The sequence below is a fragment of the Capsicum annuum genome, chromosome 12 (genome assembly GCF_002878395.1).
Source record: "Capsicum annuum cultivar UCD-10X-F1 chromosome 12, UCD10Xv1.1, whole genome shotgun sequence".
Classification (NCBI taxonomy): domain Eukaryota; kingdom Viridiplantae; phylum Streptophyta; class Magnoliopsida; order Solanales; family Solanaceae; genus Capsicum; species Capsicum annuum.
In genome coordinates, this window is record NC_061122.1 from 158,659,816 (window position 1) to 158,676,112 (window position 16,297).

A 16,297-nucleotide genomic window follows, 5' to 3' on the forward strand; every position below is an offset into this window, starting at 1 on the left:
CAAGAAAATTACTATAAAAATAGTTGTCAAAAAAATTTAAGCGGGCCTCATATAAGATGTCAAGTTAATTTTAAACATCAATAGTTAATTTATTATTATTTTTATTTATTTTATTTTTTATTAAATATTATTTTTTAATAATTAATTAGGGATGAAATAGTAAAATTACGGTTGAACTAGCTGAAGCAGACATGTCATAAATGTCTATTTTAATTTTTCTATTAAATATTATTAATTTCTTAATACGTAAATGACATATAATAATCAATTAGGAAATAACTTATTAAAAGTGATATAAAAAAATTAATATAAAAAATAATTGTGAAAAAAATTTAGACGGGCCTTATATAAAATGTCAAGTTAATTTAAAACATTAATAGTTTGTTTATCATTTTTTTTGTTTATTTTATCTTTTTTATTAAATATATTTTTTTAATATTTAAATCACTTAAAGTAATTAATTAGGGATGAAATAGTAAAATTACGATTGAAGTAGCTGAAATAGACATGTCATAAATGTCTATTTTATATTTTTTATTAAATATTATTAATTTTTTAATACTTAACTGATACATATATAATAATTAATAAAGATGATATCGTAAAATATGACCACCATCACTTGTTTCCCTTCACGCTTCTATATAGTCAAAATAATATATAATTTAATGAAAGAAGCTGATATATGCTTACCGACATAAGTGTTCAAGAGTAGACAAATTCTTCAAGTTTTTTTTGCCTCTTCTTGTGCGCTATAATGTAACACAAATAACTGCTAATTCTAATAATAAAGAAATATAAAGGGAAAAAATTAACATATGACGTTTATTTAATTGTAATCAACATTTTACGGTGAAAATAAGAGAAAAGGTTAAACTAGGTGGGACAATAACCGATCTAAATTTAAATGGGTTGAACCAATTGGATATGATATTGACACCTTCATAGAGTTTGCTATTTTACCTCAAATATTAGAGTAAAACATTCCAGGATAGAAGTGTAAATATGGAATTATCGGGGGAGCAATAGAGCTAGTTACTGTTTTTGCAACAAAACCCATTGCCACCTCTCTAAAACCGTAGTACCTTCAATAGCATAGGCATACAGAGAAGGAAGTGAGGAGCTAAACCCTCTCTTACAGCTTCTTCCGTTTTCTCCCATTTGTTTTTTTGGCCAAAGAAGATGTTGGTATTGTTTGAAACGCCGGCAGGCTTTGCCCTTTTCAAAGTTCTGGATGAGGGAAAACTCTCCAAAGTTGAGGTATTTTCATTATTTATTTATTTATTTATTTATTTTGTGTTTTCTTGTTTTATTATAGAATTTTCTTTTTTGTCTGTGTTGTAGGATTTGTGGAAGGAGTTCTCCTCAACTGATTCTGCCAGAAAAGTACTTCTTCTTTAACCTGGTTTTTTTACTCATCAAGTTTAGCTCTAAAATCCGAGTCTTTTGATAAAACAAATATTTTATGTATTTATTGGTTTGTGTAGACATTGGGCGCAGTTAGCTCGGTATGATATACTGTGGTTAAAATTTTGAAAGTAAGAGCCGTTTGGATAAAATAAAAAAAGTGCTTATAAGCACTTGATTTTAAGCCAAAATGATAAAAGTAAGCCAAAAGCCAAAAGCCAAAAGCTAGAAATTCTAACTAATGGCTGGCAATCCAAACAGGCTCTAAAACACGTCAAGGAGAAATTTTGGCATAGCATGTTAAAAATTGGACAAAGCCAAGCACGGCTTTGTTGTTCTCTATGTTGGTTTGGTAAACACAAGCTACTTTATTAGACACACTCCAACCATGGTCTTTTTTTATCTTTTTTTTTTAATAAATAAATTATGCTTAGTTGATGTTGGGGATACGACATACCTAAAGTTTCAACTTTATGTTTCGTAAATTCTACATTTACGTGATTGGTTGGTACGGAAACAGGTTGTGAAGCTAAAAGCTTTCTCTAAGTTTGAGAACACCTCAGAAGCTCTATCAGCAGCTACGCTGTTGATAGATAGCAAGCCCAGCAAAGGACTGCGCAAGTTCTTGAAAGCGCATTGTGATGGTGAAACTTTGGGGGTTGCTGATTCAAAGCTTGGAAATGCAATTAAAGAGAAACTGGTCGGTTCCCTTTTTATGTCAGCTCATTATGTCTTAGTTATGTTCTGTTTCCTATCTTTTTTGGCTGAAGCTTGTGTGTGATGTGTTTGCAGCAAATTGATTGTGTTCATAATAATGCTGTCATGGAATTGATGAGAGGGGTTAGAAGTCAGTTGACTGAGCTCATTTCTGGTCTTGCGTATCAAGACTTGACTCCAATGAGCTTGGGTTTATCTCACAGTCTTTCAAGATACAAGCTAAAGTTTAGCCCTGACAAGGTAATTGCTGTAAATTGACTGATCTAATTCATGTTCTACATGGTTTCGTTATATATATTATTACGTAGCAAATATTGGGATAATCAGTTGCCATGGAGAAAAGGTAGGTTAGCCTAGTGGATAGAAGGGAAAGACAACATATTAAAGGAAGTTAGGGGTTCAATCCACCAAGGCAACAAAGTGGAAAAGGACCAACCTTAACTCATGGATTAGAGATTTGGGGCGGGTGATCTTATAAAAAATCAATTGCTGCAGAACACTTCGGTTTTGTATGCTCTAGCTTGTATCATTTCTGGTAGAGCGTGTGTAATATTACTAGGTCTGAACTAATTTTAGAGTGTTATCTGTTGTTGGATAACATTATTCTATTTAATTCTGGTGATGCTAGATCGTCATTATTAAAATTTTAGATAGTGCATATTATTTGATTCACCCTGGAAATTGTCAATTCTGATTCTTTAAATTGCATCGTGTTGTGTAACTTTAAGAAAGGATCTAAAGAGTGTAAACAAAAATATGGAATAACATTCTCCATAAAGCATGCTGATGGTGATTATGTAGGTTGGCATTTCATTGTTTACACAGCCAATTTTATGCTCGTTCCATATGTATTCTATTTAGTATATGTACTTTGAGTAGTCACAGCTCTGTGGTTTCCTGAAATCTGACAGTTTCTTGCCAGTTGAGGTTATGTAGTTTCCTGTGATTCACTGAACCCTTAACATTCAAAAGAATGTATTACAGTCTTACCATTTTCTGCCTGGTTCTGTCTCTTGAAGTTCTCTGTATAGCTTCATAGTTATTTGTCCAATTTTATATTCTTGTCAGATATGTTTTTTAATTAAACAGATAGCAGTACAATTGACTGTTTATTGCTTTTCCAGGTGGATACAATGATTGTACAGGCCATTAGCTTGTTGGATGATCTTGATAAAGAGCTAAATACATATGCCATGAGAGTCCGAGAGTGGTATGGTTGGCATTTTCCTGAGCTTGAAAAGATTGTTCAAGATAACATTCTTTATGCCAAGGCTGTTAAGTTGATGGGTGACCGTACCAATGCTGCAATGCTAGATTTCTCTGAGGTAAGGATTGGCTTCTTTTTACATGCTTCAAATAATTTGAACTTAAAAAATAGATTGCTGTTTATTCTCAGTAATATTCATCAGCATGTTGTCTAGCTTGCCTGTTGGAATGAAGCTTGTGATGTATCGTAGTCCAATGTTGCTTTTGACAAGGCACATCATTCTGAAGTACGTAAGACAAAATTCACACTTTCTGTTTGCAATGTTCACAGATACTGCCTGAAGAGGTTGAGACAGAATTGAAAGAGGCAGCCATGATCTCTATGGGCACTGAAGTTAGTGATCTTGATCTGGAGAATATTAAAGATTTATGCAGCCAAGTTCTGTCATTCTCTGAGTACAGATCTCAGTTATATGATTATTTGAAGAGCAGGATGAACACCATTGCCCCAAATCTTACGGCTCTTGTTGGAGAACTTGTTGGAGCTAGACTTATTGCTCATGGTGGTAGCTTGTTAAATCTTGCGAAACAACCTGGAAGTACTGTTCAGATACTTGGTGCTGAAAAAGCTCTTTTCAGAGCTTTGAAGACAAAGCATGCAACTCCAAAATATGGGCTTATATATCATGCATCTTTGATTGGACAGGCAGCATCAAAATACAAGGGTAAAATATCAAGATCTCTTGCTGCAAAAACTGCTTTGGCGATTCGATATGATGCTCTTGCAGATAGTCAAGATAATACCATGGGTTTGGAGAATCGGGCCAAGGTAATGTTGCTAATTATTATTTTTGAATGATATTATTCACTTCTTCTCTTTAGAGAGTGATTATTATGGTATGCAACTTTTTTAGCTTGATGCACGCTTAAGAGCCTTAGAAGGCAAAGAGTTGAGAAAATCAGCTGGGTCCGGTAAGGGCAAACCTAAGATCGAATTTTATGACAAGGATCGTAAAAAGGGACTGACAGCACCAGCTAAGGTTTGGGACTGTCTTCTATTTTGAGTTAATACTTACTTGGTTTGCTTCCAGTATTGACTTCTCCCTTCTGTAGGCTTACAATCCTTCTGCCGATTCTGTTATGTGCCACATTGAGAATGATGACAAAAAAAGGAGCATAGATGAACAGCCATCTCAAACTCAGGAAGAATCGGTTGAAGAAGCCCCTGTTACTGAATTAGAGAAGAAAAAGAAAAAGAAGAAGAAATCTGCTGAAACAGAGGATACTGTTGTAGTAGCTGATGGTGCAGAACCTGAAGACACTGGGAAGGAGGAGAAGAAGAAAAAGAAGAAACATGCAGATATTGAAGTAGAAAATGTAGAAATGGAACAAAGTAAGAAAAAGAAGAGGAAACATGCTGATGCTGACGAGGATGAAACAGAAACCACGGATAAAAAGAAAGAGAAAAAGAAGAAGAAAACTGAAGAGTAAGTGTCCCAGAGGAGACACTATTAGTATGGACAATTTTGGTATTGGGCAGTGGATGGCGTATTTAAGTTGTTCAATGATGTCATTATTCAATTATTATTGCTTTGTAATGCAACCTAGGATTCTGTTTGTTGACAGCAGATGCTTGGAGTATGCTTTTATTCCTACCGTGGATGCTTTATCCTTCTTTGGAATTTTTGTTATGCTATTTTACATGTTTTAAGCCACGGATGATTTCAAGTTAATAGTGCGCCACAATTGTATTGTTGGTAAAGTGCCAAATACGGTTGTGTTCTTTCTGTCATCTTCATATGTATGGAAAATTGCCCCTCTTGCCTACGCTGTTTCCAATGCCTTAAGAACTGTTGCTATGTCTGCAACCACAAGAATCCTTGTACCTTTTAAGGCACAATATGCGAATATACATTCTTTGTTGCAGGTTTCGCTCTGTTCTGTTTAATCTGTCACAGTGATGATAACAGAGCCTTAGTTCATGCTATGAGCAACTTCTGTTATCCTACTGGGAATTGCCAATGTTGTATACTGGCTCCAGGCATTTCATTAGCAGGTTGACTGCTAATGCAGCTGTCCTTTTCCCCTTCTCTCTTTTTATCTAAAGAAAAATATATATTTTCTAGAGGTTGTGAGAGGCAATCTCATGCATTTTTCAATTTGGTTAGCTGTAACATGTAGCCAGTCGTCATGTGTCCTTTTCAAGCGAAGGGAGACCAGAGATCATTAGGGTCTGACTTAGCCACCTCAAACTGAGGAAGCAGGTGAATAAGTTCTTGATAGTGAAGGAATGAAGAAAAACGAGAAGAAAAGGTCCTACTGGATCAACGGTATGAGGAAAAATGAGAACAAAAAGGTCTGCTGGAACCAAGGACAATTAGTGTATCAACTGATGGGCTGAACCTGAAGATGCTGGTAAGAGGAAGAAGAAAGAATCATCAGCATTGAAGTAGAATGTGTAGGAATAGAACATAAAAGGAAAAAGAAAAATATGTTGTAATGTATTAAGAGTCTTGGTATTTAGGTATTAGTGATGTTTTTGAGTGGTTAAAGATGTCATTGATCAGTTTCTAGTGGTTTGAAATGCAACTTAAAGACTCTTATCAACCTGGATTGGATGCTTAATTCTACTGTTGAAGTGTTTGCTATCCTTGTTTACGTGTTTTAAGCCATATGATTAATCTCTATTAACAAAATATTTACACCATTTTTTTTTTTGTATCTTATTTAGAATCTTGAGAAGGGGAGCATTGGAGTAACTGGTAAACTTGCTGTCATGTGATCAGGAGGTTACATGTTCAAGTCGTGGAAACAGCCCCTTGTTCAAGTCGTGGAAATAGCCCCTTGCAGAAATGTAAGGTGAGGTTGTGTACAATATACCCTTGTGGTCCGACCCTTCCCTTGACGCTGTGTATAGCAGGCACTTTAATGCACAGGGCTGAATTTAGAACCTTGTACTACTGGCACACTTCTTAGCTTCTGTCAATCTTCTAATAATGCGGACTCGCGGACTTCTTAGCTTTTGTAAATCTTCTAATAATGACTCGTCCATCACAAATTAAAGAAAACGAAAAGAGACGTACTATTAGAAGAAAAGATGCAGGAATACAAGCTGTGGGACTGATCAACTCAATTGCACTTACATTTGACACAATGTCCATCTTATTTCAAAGACGGAACTCAGCTAAAAGGATTGGAAGACACATGCACTGACTGCTACATCAAACAATAACATTTTGAGTGAAATAAGATCTAAATAAAATGAGTGTAGAGTTTATTAAGCCTTGGAATCCATAACCAAGATGGTGCTAAGGTTCATAGGGTGCATGTAGTCAGTTGTTCCAGTCAAGATCTGTTCAACTATGATTCTGTTAGCCCTCTCCGTGGGGTGAAATGGATCCCAAAATGCATATTCATCTCTGTTTGGGCACAAGTTGGATAAGGGTGTGCACAGCCCTATACCATTGTATGGTCCTTGTCCACAGCATGCCACCTTTGATGTCACAAATCCTGCCCCATCCATTTACCTTCAATGTTAGTAAACCATATATATAAAGCTATATATATATGCAACTAACATTAGCAGTTCTTTTATTTTACAAAAAAGAATTACTGAATGGACTTTTCATGACTTGGTTTGCTAGTTAGTAGTGAATGGCCTGAGTGAACGAGGCCTGAACTAGATCCATCATAAGTGCTACACCTGGTCCATCCCCAATTCCCCATACAAAAATAGCTACTTAGAAAAAAAATAACCTATTTTTCTTTTTAATTCGTTTAAAAAAGAATGATTCTTTTCATTTTTTGGCAATATGTTAATTTCAACTTTTCACATGGCATGTTTAGGACCACAAGATTAAAGAACATTTTAGTACATTTGACACAACTTTAATTTAAGGCCACAAAATTCAAAAATCTTTTTTATTTTCTTAAATTTTGTGCGAAATCAAAGTAGTCATTCTTTTTGAAACAAAGAGAGTATTAGATTTTACTTATATACACTGAGATTTGAAAGATTTTTTGCACTACACGTCTATTAACCAGTTGTAGGAGATAATTGTCCTATTTTCTAGGTTACTATCCCACTTTATTATGGACAATTACTTGTATTTATCTTTTAGGTGAAGTCTGATAGGGTAAACTTTTAATATACTACCAGTGTATCAAAATTACACCCTATAATTTTTCATATATAATATTAAGAAATTCTTCCGGACCCTACAAGAACTAATATTACCTTTACCTCATGCTCTCATTATAACATTAGATGTTAGAGAGGACTAAAGTGTGAGACGTCATTTAAAGCCAAACTTATTTTGATACAATCAATTATTAGTCTCATCTTAACTTTCTTCTTTTTATGCTAACAATGACAAAGTAAGTAGGTAATAATAATTATGAAGCATAAAATTATGTACCAAAAGCTTGAGGATTAGTAATGAAGTCCAAGTGCATTTGGTTTGTATTTGCTGCAATGAAAACATGGCTGCCTATTTCACTGTTGAGGCCATTAAGCATCTCAACTAGCTGTGGATTGAACAATACTGATGCTTGCTGCAGTTCATCAGCGCAGTTGCCATCCTGGCTTCTTTGGGCTAATTCCGCTGGCACACAACCTAATGGCCCGGTCCCGGTCACAATAACTCTACGAGCTCCTAAGCTATGGAGTTTCTGCGGCATAAAATTGAACTGTCAGCATATATAATTTCTTAACAAAGTACTCATTATTGATGAATTGAATTTGATATATATTCATGTTACTTTAAGACAGACAGATCTTTCAAATTCAATAAAAGGGGTGAAATTAACTCAATTAAGATGGTGGTGCCAATAATGGAATGCAATGACATTGTCTTTAATTACAATGTGCTACATAAAATGACTTGAAATATAATGGCACCGCTAGCTTAAAATTGTACAGATAAATCACATGCAGGATTTATTTCCCCCCTTAAAGTAGGTCAGCAAGGTTCAACGTCTACTGAATCGTCTATCCTTCTTTGTATTGCCTATACACTCAAATGCTACTATAGATATGACCTCTACATTCCAATCCTTGAGTCCATATTTTCCATTAACTTCAAAATTAATTTAATCTCTAAAATTTTGTTTCGGTAAGCTAGCAGGATATGCCACTAAAATTCCTCTATTTCCTTATATATGGATCGGAGAATGCTCTGCTTGTTAACAGTAACTTGAATAATATTGTTTTACTGTGCCAATAGTGGGGTAAAAAAAGAAGACATAGTTTTTCAACTTGCAACATGCGTGTATATATTCAGATGAAAAAGTATTAATGGTTACCTTAAGAACGTTTTTGTACTCAGAGATGACATAGGAGACATAATCAGGAAGGATATATTGGCGAGCTCTCATAGAAAAAGGGACCAAATAATAGTTGTTGACAAAATCGTTGCCACCAATTGTAATTAGAACTAGAGCCTCCTTCACCAGTTGCTTTGCCTTTTCACTCCCTATCAATGCAGCCACTCTCTTTTGGTATTCTGCATAGTACTCCAGCTGTTGCCCAATCCTTATAATGTTTACCTGAAAAAGCCTCCCCTTGATATCAGAAATGTATGTAGTGCACACGAAACCAAGATAAATATAGGCTAGTAGTGTTACTCCTATTTGGACTCCCAAAGTTTTTCATTTTGACCATGAATTTGCACAGAGAACATTTAAGGGTTTTCTTTGGATAAAATTTACTATATATTTATAAACTATGTAAAAATTACTACTATAAGTCATGAAAATTAACAATTTGAAATATTTACAATACAGATAATGCAAAAAGAAATGTGCTAAAAAAGCTAGTGCGACTCCTAAAATACAAATGTTGTCACATCAATTGAGACATAAGCCCATACATTTTATTTCTCAATATTAAAGAGGAAAATTAGCCAATTAATAAACCTAGATCTACAGCAGTAAACTTGAAAAATAAATCATCCTGAGTTAAAAAATACAAAATCAGTTTTTGTTGCAAATAATGGTTTTGATCATTGGAAAATTGAAATAAAGCTTACAAATTGAATTCCAGTGTCATTAAGTACGCCAACCCCAGCAGAAGCAAAGTTGGCACCAACAAGAAGCTTTTCCCCTTGAAGCTCCGGACTCAAGTATGGCAATGTAGGCTCAATCCCAAGTTTTTCACCTAATAATTACGTTAACAAGGACAAAACAAATTTTAATAAATAGTCATATATAAGAAGGAAAATAATAAGAAGACAAAATGATATATAATCATAGCAATGCACCGACTAAACTTTACCCAAGAAAATAGGGGAAATATAATTGACTGGGACTTTCTTAAAGACTGTCTTCTGCGTATATACTATTTTTTTCATCTGTTATTTGTCTTGGTGATCGATACATAGTCTCTCTCGTTTTTTTTTTCTTTTTTTGAAATTTATAGGGGAAGAATACATATATTTTTTAAAAACAATTGTGACTTGGAGACTCGTGTGCCTGGCACAGAATAATGCTGCATGCATGCACACAGCAGCACCAAATGAAAAAAATTCGACAGTTTAAGTTAAATGGAAAAAGAAGAAAATATTTTGAAGGTTGTAAAGCTTCAAGTCCTATAAAGAGAATAAAGAAACTGGCCATAGATTTTGAAAATTCATTATTATCTGTTTGGCCATAAATTTTGGATAATTTTTTTTCTTTTCAAGTTTTAAAAATTGGTCCACTCATAAAACTTTAAATTTTTCCAAATAAATACATGTTTAAACACAACTTTAAGTTTCAAAAATCACAGTTCCAAAAACTTAAGTTTTCATGTTTCAGCTTCAAAATCAATGGTAGACAGAGCTAAAACTAAACAAGTTGGAGTTAATGATGTGTATTTTGGAATGGAATGCAAACCACAAAAGTAGAGAGAGGGCCAGAGAAGTCTTGTCTGTCCATTCATCAAGCTTATGATACTAATTGTGTACTAATATGACATATATAGTTTTCAAGTGGCGAAGAAAATAAGAAGAGAGGAATTTAATTAACTGATAATGTCAGGAATGTTAAGGCCATTAGAGAATCTGCCAGTGGGACGGTGAGTTGGATAATCAATTCCATAAGGTGGGGAATCTGCTCGAGCACTTGTAGCCAAGTAGTTATTGTTTCCATTATCAACCAATGAATCTCCAAACACAAAAAATGCTCTTCCCTCTACCACCACCCCTGGCCCATTTCTTAATGCCAATGACACGGTCATCATCCAAATAATCCCAACAATGGAAGCCATTGAAAATGTTCTAAGTACGACCTAGCTATAACAAATTAAAAGAAAGATGAAAGGTAACTATATATAGAGAGAGAGAAAGCAAGAGCTACGTGGTGCTTAATTTCCTTTTAGAAAGAAACTAAATGAAGTTTGGTGTGATATTGTGAAAGAAGAGTTGCCTTTATATGCATTGAGTGGGTAAATTAAACTAATAAATGGCTTTGGATGTTAGGTGTTATATATAATACAAAAAGTAACTAGTAAAGAAAAAGGATCATAACAACTTCCAATTGGATAGTCAATGTCTACAGTTGGGGGGTGGGGGTGATTAAATGCATTTTCAATCATTCAAGTACTTAGAGTTCTTTTCCTTTTTCAATTCTTCTTACACTTAACAGTATACAATAATTTTACACAATCAAGTAAAATAGATACACGTAAGCAATCATAAAAAGGTGTCATTAATAACCCGCTGAAAGTAGAACAAATCTGCTATAACACCTTAAAATATCTTGATAGTGAAAAAATTATATTACAAGTATAATTCATTTATTTTACGTTAAATCTGTTTATTGAAGGAATTCGATAAAAAATGTTTCTTCCTTAATGAGACGCGCCACAAGGTAGCTCCCAGTAACACGTTTTGTTAAAGAAAAATGGTATTGTTTCTGTTCGCATAATTGGTTAGTCAAATGTAGGAAGGGGGTATAAAACTATGTGAATCCATTACCTTGTTCCATATTGACTAATTGTGCCGTTTGCCTTATTGTTGTTGCTAACAATGGTTCAAAGTACAAATCAGTTAGAACGGCCACCTCAACGATAAAAATACTCCATTGATTATATTGACCAGTGACCACATAGTTAACATAGAAAATCCTAGACATGGTCCATATAATTGAGGATATGTACTTTGTCACATGCATGTGCAATGAGTTTCTCATTAATTTATTTACATATATAACCGTTTATAGGTAATAAAAAATGAATTTATTTTTTCCTAAGTTATATAGCATAACCTTTTTCTAGTCGGTTAAGGGATTCAATTAAACCATGTTACCCGATCTCCACTCCTGCTACACAAATACTGTTTATACTTTGAAATTATACGAGAAATATTAAAGGATGTCATGAAATTGTTGGAATATATCTACTTTCATCATAGATTTTGAAATTGAAAACATTTTTGCCAGAAGCTATTTAGAAGACATGTTTAATACAAATTCTAACTAATCTAACTAATAGATTTCGAACCACTTTAAAAACGAAAATATACGGAGAAACCAATTGTGGATTTTACTACTAACAATTGCATGTGAAAGGTTTTTGGAAAGTAAATTTATTGCAAGTAGAAGACGAAAACGATGTAAGAAGACAGAGTATATTAAATTGTTGATAAGTATAATGTGTAAGTAATTGGAAGTTAGTAACTATTTTCAGAGGCACATTAATGGGTTGATTTGGAAGAGAGCTTCAAACACAGCTAATAATTTTATTTTTTCTTCACCGAACACCGCTTTCTTTTAATTCCCATTTGCTTTTCCTCTAGCTTAAACACTACGGCTTCATTAGATCAAGAATTCCATTTCTTTTTCTCTCTTCAATTTCTCTTTTCCTTTGAAAAAATATCTCTTCTATTAAAAGGATGATGAAGTTCAATTAGTACTGTAATTGACTCATCTTCTAATTTGGTCCAAAATATAATCTACTACTTCCAAATGGTTAAAGAGTTATATTCTTCCATCGAGGTTAGAACTTAATTAGAACATAAATTACGTGAGGGAACATAAATTCTAGGATAAATTCAACTAAACAACTTCACAAGTTACCCTATATTCTTTTGAGGAATCATTTTGAAAGAAGAATTGCTAAGGAAATACATTTACGAAAGCGTAAGGTTGGTAGCTTTTATTAAATTGGAGAAGGAAAGTCTAAAGTGCTTATAAATTAAATCAACAAAAAATCATAAGTTGGTCATTTTTAATTTATGGTTTCAGTTTATAAATATTGGGTTCTAAGTTAGATGTGTGAATGGAAAATGAAGGAAATAATTGGAGGGAAAGTGAAATGCCAATTAAAAAGTCAAGTTCTCCCACATTGGTGGGAGAAGGAAACTTTCTTACATTTATATTAAAAATTACTTCTTTATGTGGATAGTGAAGCAATAACAAAGAAATGCCTCGTGTTGTTGTTGTTATTTAAAATTTGAAAACAAGTAAGTGTCTACTTGCGAGTTCAAGTAGACTCTTTTCAATATGCATTCAGAGCGTTCGAAATGGGTACGTTTGTGAGTTGAAAATAATTTTTTTCTTCTAAAACTCTCATGTGATCATCAAACCATGGAGTACGTTCGAAGTTTCTGAAAGTTTGAGGTACCACTACTTTCAGAAAGTGAACCATTTTATCCTGGGAGGAATATTCCATAGCTTTGGATACAAAAGGGGAATAAATTCCTTCAGAACACACCCTGAAGTCGGTGGACTTGGTTCTTAAATTTCTGCTTCATATTTATTTCTTAAGAATTGATAAACACTTCATTTTGATAGTTCACTTGAATTTTCATTTGAACTTGTGTTTGAAGGTGTTGAACTTCATTGTAGTTCTTGAAAACTATTCTTGAACTTAGTATTGAAGTTTATATAGAAACATACAAATTTTGTATTCGTAAAATAACAATCTTACAGAATTGGTTAGATATGTGATTGGAGTGTATTATGAATGAAAATAGGGTCCCAAGTATATTTATAAGTCATGGGTTATTATTGGGATTAGAGGAAAATGTCTAAAATACCTTCATTAAAAGCTGAAAAATAAATCGCCAGTCGTTATAGGTGACTTTACGACTCATAGGGTCACCCTATGACTCATTTCCCCTCAGCCGTAGTCTGGACAGTGCCCAGGTCTACCAACACTGGTTTGGTTATGGAAGGACCCAACGACTCGTGATGAGTCCATACGACTCATTTGTCCTAGTCATACTCAGGGAAGAATACTTTGGGCATCACACTATTTTTTTTACGAAAAGGACTATACGAGTCGTTTAGAGTCCTTATGACTCGTAACATGGTAGCTATAGTCACATAATAATACTTGGGGTAATACACTGGTCACACTATGAGTGGACATAACGACCTATCACGAGTCTTTACGACTTGGGCCTCAAATCGTACTCAGGACAGCAACTCAGGCGCCATTCACTGGACACCTTAGGACTGGGGTCCTATGAACCGTCAAGACACCCTATGACTCATAGTGTGAGTCGTAGTCAGGATAGTGAGGATAAACTTTTAGAAATTTTCAAGGATAAAAAATTTGGGGTATTAGATTCTCCCCCCCTAGGATCATTCGCCCTTGAATGATGGGTCAAGGCATACGTTAGCATGATTTAACATAGAAACACTTCAACATTTACCTTTAACAAAGACAAAAAATAAAGATGTTACGAAATATACATACTTTAAATATGATTTTTTGAAAGGAAAAACAAGAACGGATATTTGGGCCTCATGTCCTTTCTAGCCCCCCGAAAAGTGTCCTTCACCTCAAACAAATCATCAAGTAATTCGCTTATATAACTACGTTCCTTCACTATGCTTTAGCTATGAACACAATATTTCACCATTTCATTCTCTTAATTACCCCATGAAACACATAACTACAAGGCCTGAGTATAACTGCATAATCCTCTCATATTAAAGCCTAACTCAGAGTTAAAGGTGCTAGTGTAAGCCATGAGACCTTATACTTTAACCCCTCCAATAATACGACTCCAGTTCATTACTACAACCAAGCAACCTCAAATCTTAAATCAAGGAGTACTAACCACATAACACCACGATTTATATACCCATAGAGCTGTCAAAATGGATTGTCCCAACCCAACCATGCCCAAGCCTGGGCTAGGACGGGCTGATCCTTCACTTTAAAGGACCTTAAAATGTATGGCCCAACCCAGCCTTAGTAGGATCCCGGGTTGGGGCGGGCTAGCCCTTTATTTTTACCATTTTTTTATTAGATTTTTTTCAATCTATATCTGAACTAATAGGTATGGAAATCCATTTGCACTTCTAACATATTATTATATAAATTACATAATTCTATGATGATTTATAATATTTTCAATACTGATACATTGTCAAGCACATTTGAATTCATTGATTAAATTATCTTACTTAACATCAACATTCATCTAAATTCATATGCAAATTTAATAAGTTAAACAATATCAAAAAGTTATATATCAAAAATTAATAATATTTAAAATTCACTTAAAAATAGTATCGCTTTAAGTTTCGGTAATGTTGTGCAATCGATTTTGAGTAGTTGCAACAAGTGTTTGAACATTTTATGATGGATGTAATTTTTATATTTATGATTAAAAATTTTGTTATTAGCCATTTAATGCTAAATAAGTAAAAGATTGTGTAAGATACTAGGTAAAATTTATTGAGTAATCATATTTATATTTTAATTCTTATTACAATTCTCTTTTAATTTTAAGTTTAAGTTGAATAACAATAACAAATGAAACATTAATACTTGATGATTAGGATTTAACACTTAATAAATTAAATATTATGTAGGATATTAAACTTATTCAATAACTACTATTCTTAATTATTATTTTATCTTTCACAATATTCATATAGTTTTAACTTAAATTAAATAATATTTTAGCCCACGGGCCAGCCCGGCCTAGCCTCAGTGAAGCCTCAAGGGCCAACCTATTTTGGTGGTTCTATATAACCATCAATCATACCATTTACATCCATCTTTTATACACCCACTTCATGGATTTGTCAACTTAATCACCATCGCAAAGATTCCACCACATCTCCCTTCTTAACTACTTCACATAACAACAGTTCATCTTACTCTACCACTTTCATATATGGCCTTAGACCGAGTAGTCACCCCCAAAATTTTTGCATCAGAGAACATCCATCCCCTATTTCTATAGCATTACTATACTTCCATGGACTAGACTACCATACCACCAAAAAGAAGGGCCACTGTGGAACTAAAGTATAAGCATAAAAGATGGAAGAGATGCTTCTCAATTGAGAATCCTATCAGTCGGGCTACGAAAGGTGAGACCCGTGAAATGAGACACAGTACAATAGGCATAAAGTACTCCGAAGCAACCACCTAGATTATAAGTGGAGGGTTGTTCGAACATAAACAGATCATAGCATGAGTCATTAGGACTGGGCACCGCGGGGAACATGTCTTCATATATCATGGGTAATATAACACAAAGCCAAAATTTATATTCAAGAAATAAGACGAGGATTGCCGATTGAAACCATTGTCTCTTGAAACTAAGCAAAATGTGAGACATGGATGTATGGATCATAAGCATCATAACATAGAGCTTGAATATTTGGAAACTTGAATTTCTGATAACTATTATTGCCTTTGGTTCAAGGGCTGGAGCATGGACATACACGACATATAGAATGCAGGCCTTAGGCATAAGCACTATTAGAATGCGTACGACACTGGTAAAGTGCCGTCTTAACCGAAATAGGATAAATCTCTAAAATAGGAGTAAATTTACCCCGACTCTCTCCTAAAGCCCACCGCTAAGAGAAAATTTAAGATTATCTCTCGCTCTTCATCTTACTAAACCAATAAGCACAACACTTCGCTCTAAGGGGTATCACCATGAACATGCAATAGGGACACTTGTCACTCATATACTTAAAAATCTCATCTACCCAAATGCTACTTAGGGTTCAA

The 16,297-nt window shown here is 34.1% G+C and overlaps 2 protein-coding genes across 2 annotated transcripts; one reads left to right on the forward strand and one right to left on the reverse strand.

Annotated features, from left to right (window-relative positions):
- Positions 1-718: 718 nt before the first annotated feature.
- LOC107871315 (probable nucleolar protein 5-2) lies at positions 719-5,045 on the forward strand. The gene is made up of 8 exons (XM_016718209.2): positions 719-1,260; positions 1,345-1,386; positions 1,928-2,107; positions 2,200-2,364; positions 3,249-3,449; positions 3,662-4,159; positions 4,245-4,370; positions 4,444-5,045. The coding sequence occupies exons 1-8, from the start codon at positions 1,183-1,185 to the stop codon at positions 4,819-4,821; spliced, it is 1,668 nt and encodes a 555-aa protein (XP_016573695.1). The 5' UTR covers positions 719-1,182; the 3' UTR covers positions 4,822-5,045.
- A 1,293-nt stretch (positions 5,046-6,338) lies between these two features.
- On the reverse strand, positions 6,339-10,727 carry LOC107871316 (GDSL esterase/lipase At5g33370). The gene is made up of 5 exons (XM_016718210.2): positions 10,336-10,727; positions 9,360-9,487; positions 8,635-8,877; positions 7,749-8,001; positions 6,339-6,840 (listed from the first exon to the last, which is right to left on the reverse strand). The coding sequence occupies exons 1-5, from the start codon at positions 10,574-10,576 to the stop codon at positions 6,608-6,610; spliced, it is 1,098 nt and encodes a 365-aa protein (XP_016573696.1). The 5' UTR covers positions 10,577-10,727; the 3' UTR covers positions 6,339-6,607.
- Positions 10,728-16,297: the final 5,570 nt, after the last annotated feature.

Coding starts and splice junctions, on each gene's coding strand:
- LOC107871315 (XM_016718209.2), top strand. CDS start 1,183: ATGTTGGTATTGTTTGAAACGCCGGCAGGCTTTGCCCTTTTCAAAGTT. Junction 2,108..2,199: donor ATGCAATTAAAGAGAAACTG/GTCGGTTCCCTT, acceptor ATGTGTTTGCAG/CAAATTGATTGTGTTCATAA. Junction 4,160..4,244: donor GTTTGGAGAATCGGGCCAAG/GTAATGTTGCTA, acceptor CAACTTTTTTAG/CTTGATGCACGCTTAAGAGC.
- LOC107871316 (XM_016718210.2), bottom strand. CDS start 10,576: ATGGCTTCCATTGTTGGGATTATTTGGATGATGACCGTGTCATTGGCA. Junction 8,878..9,359: donor ATGACACTGGAATTCAATTT/GTAAGCTTTATT, acceptor AGGCTTTTTCAG/GTAAACATTATAAGGATTGG. Junction 6,841..7,748: donor TACTAATCCTCAAGCTTTTG/GTACATAATTTT, acceptor TGGATGGGGCAG/GATTTGTGACATCAAAGGTG.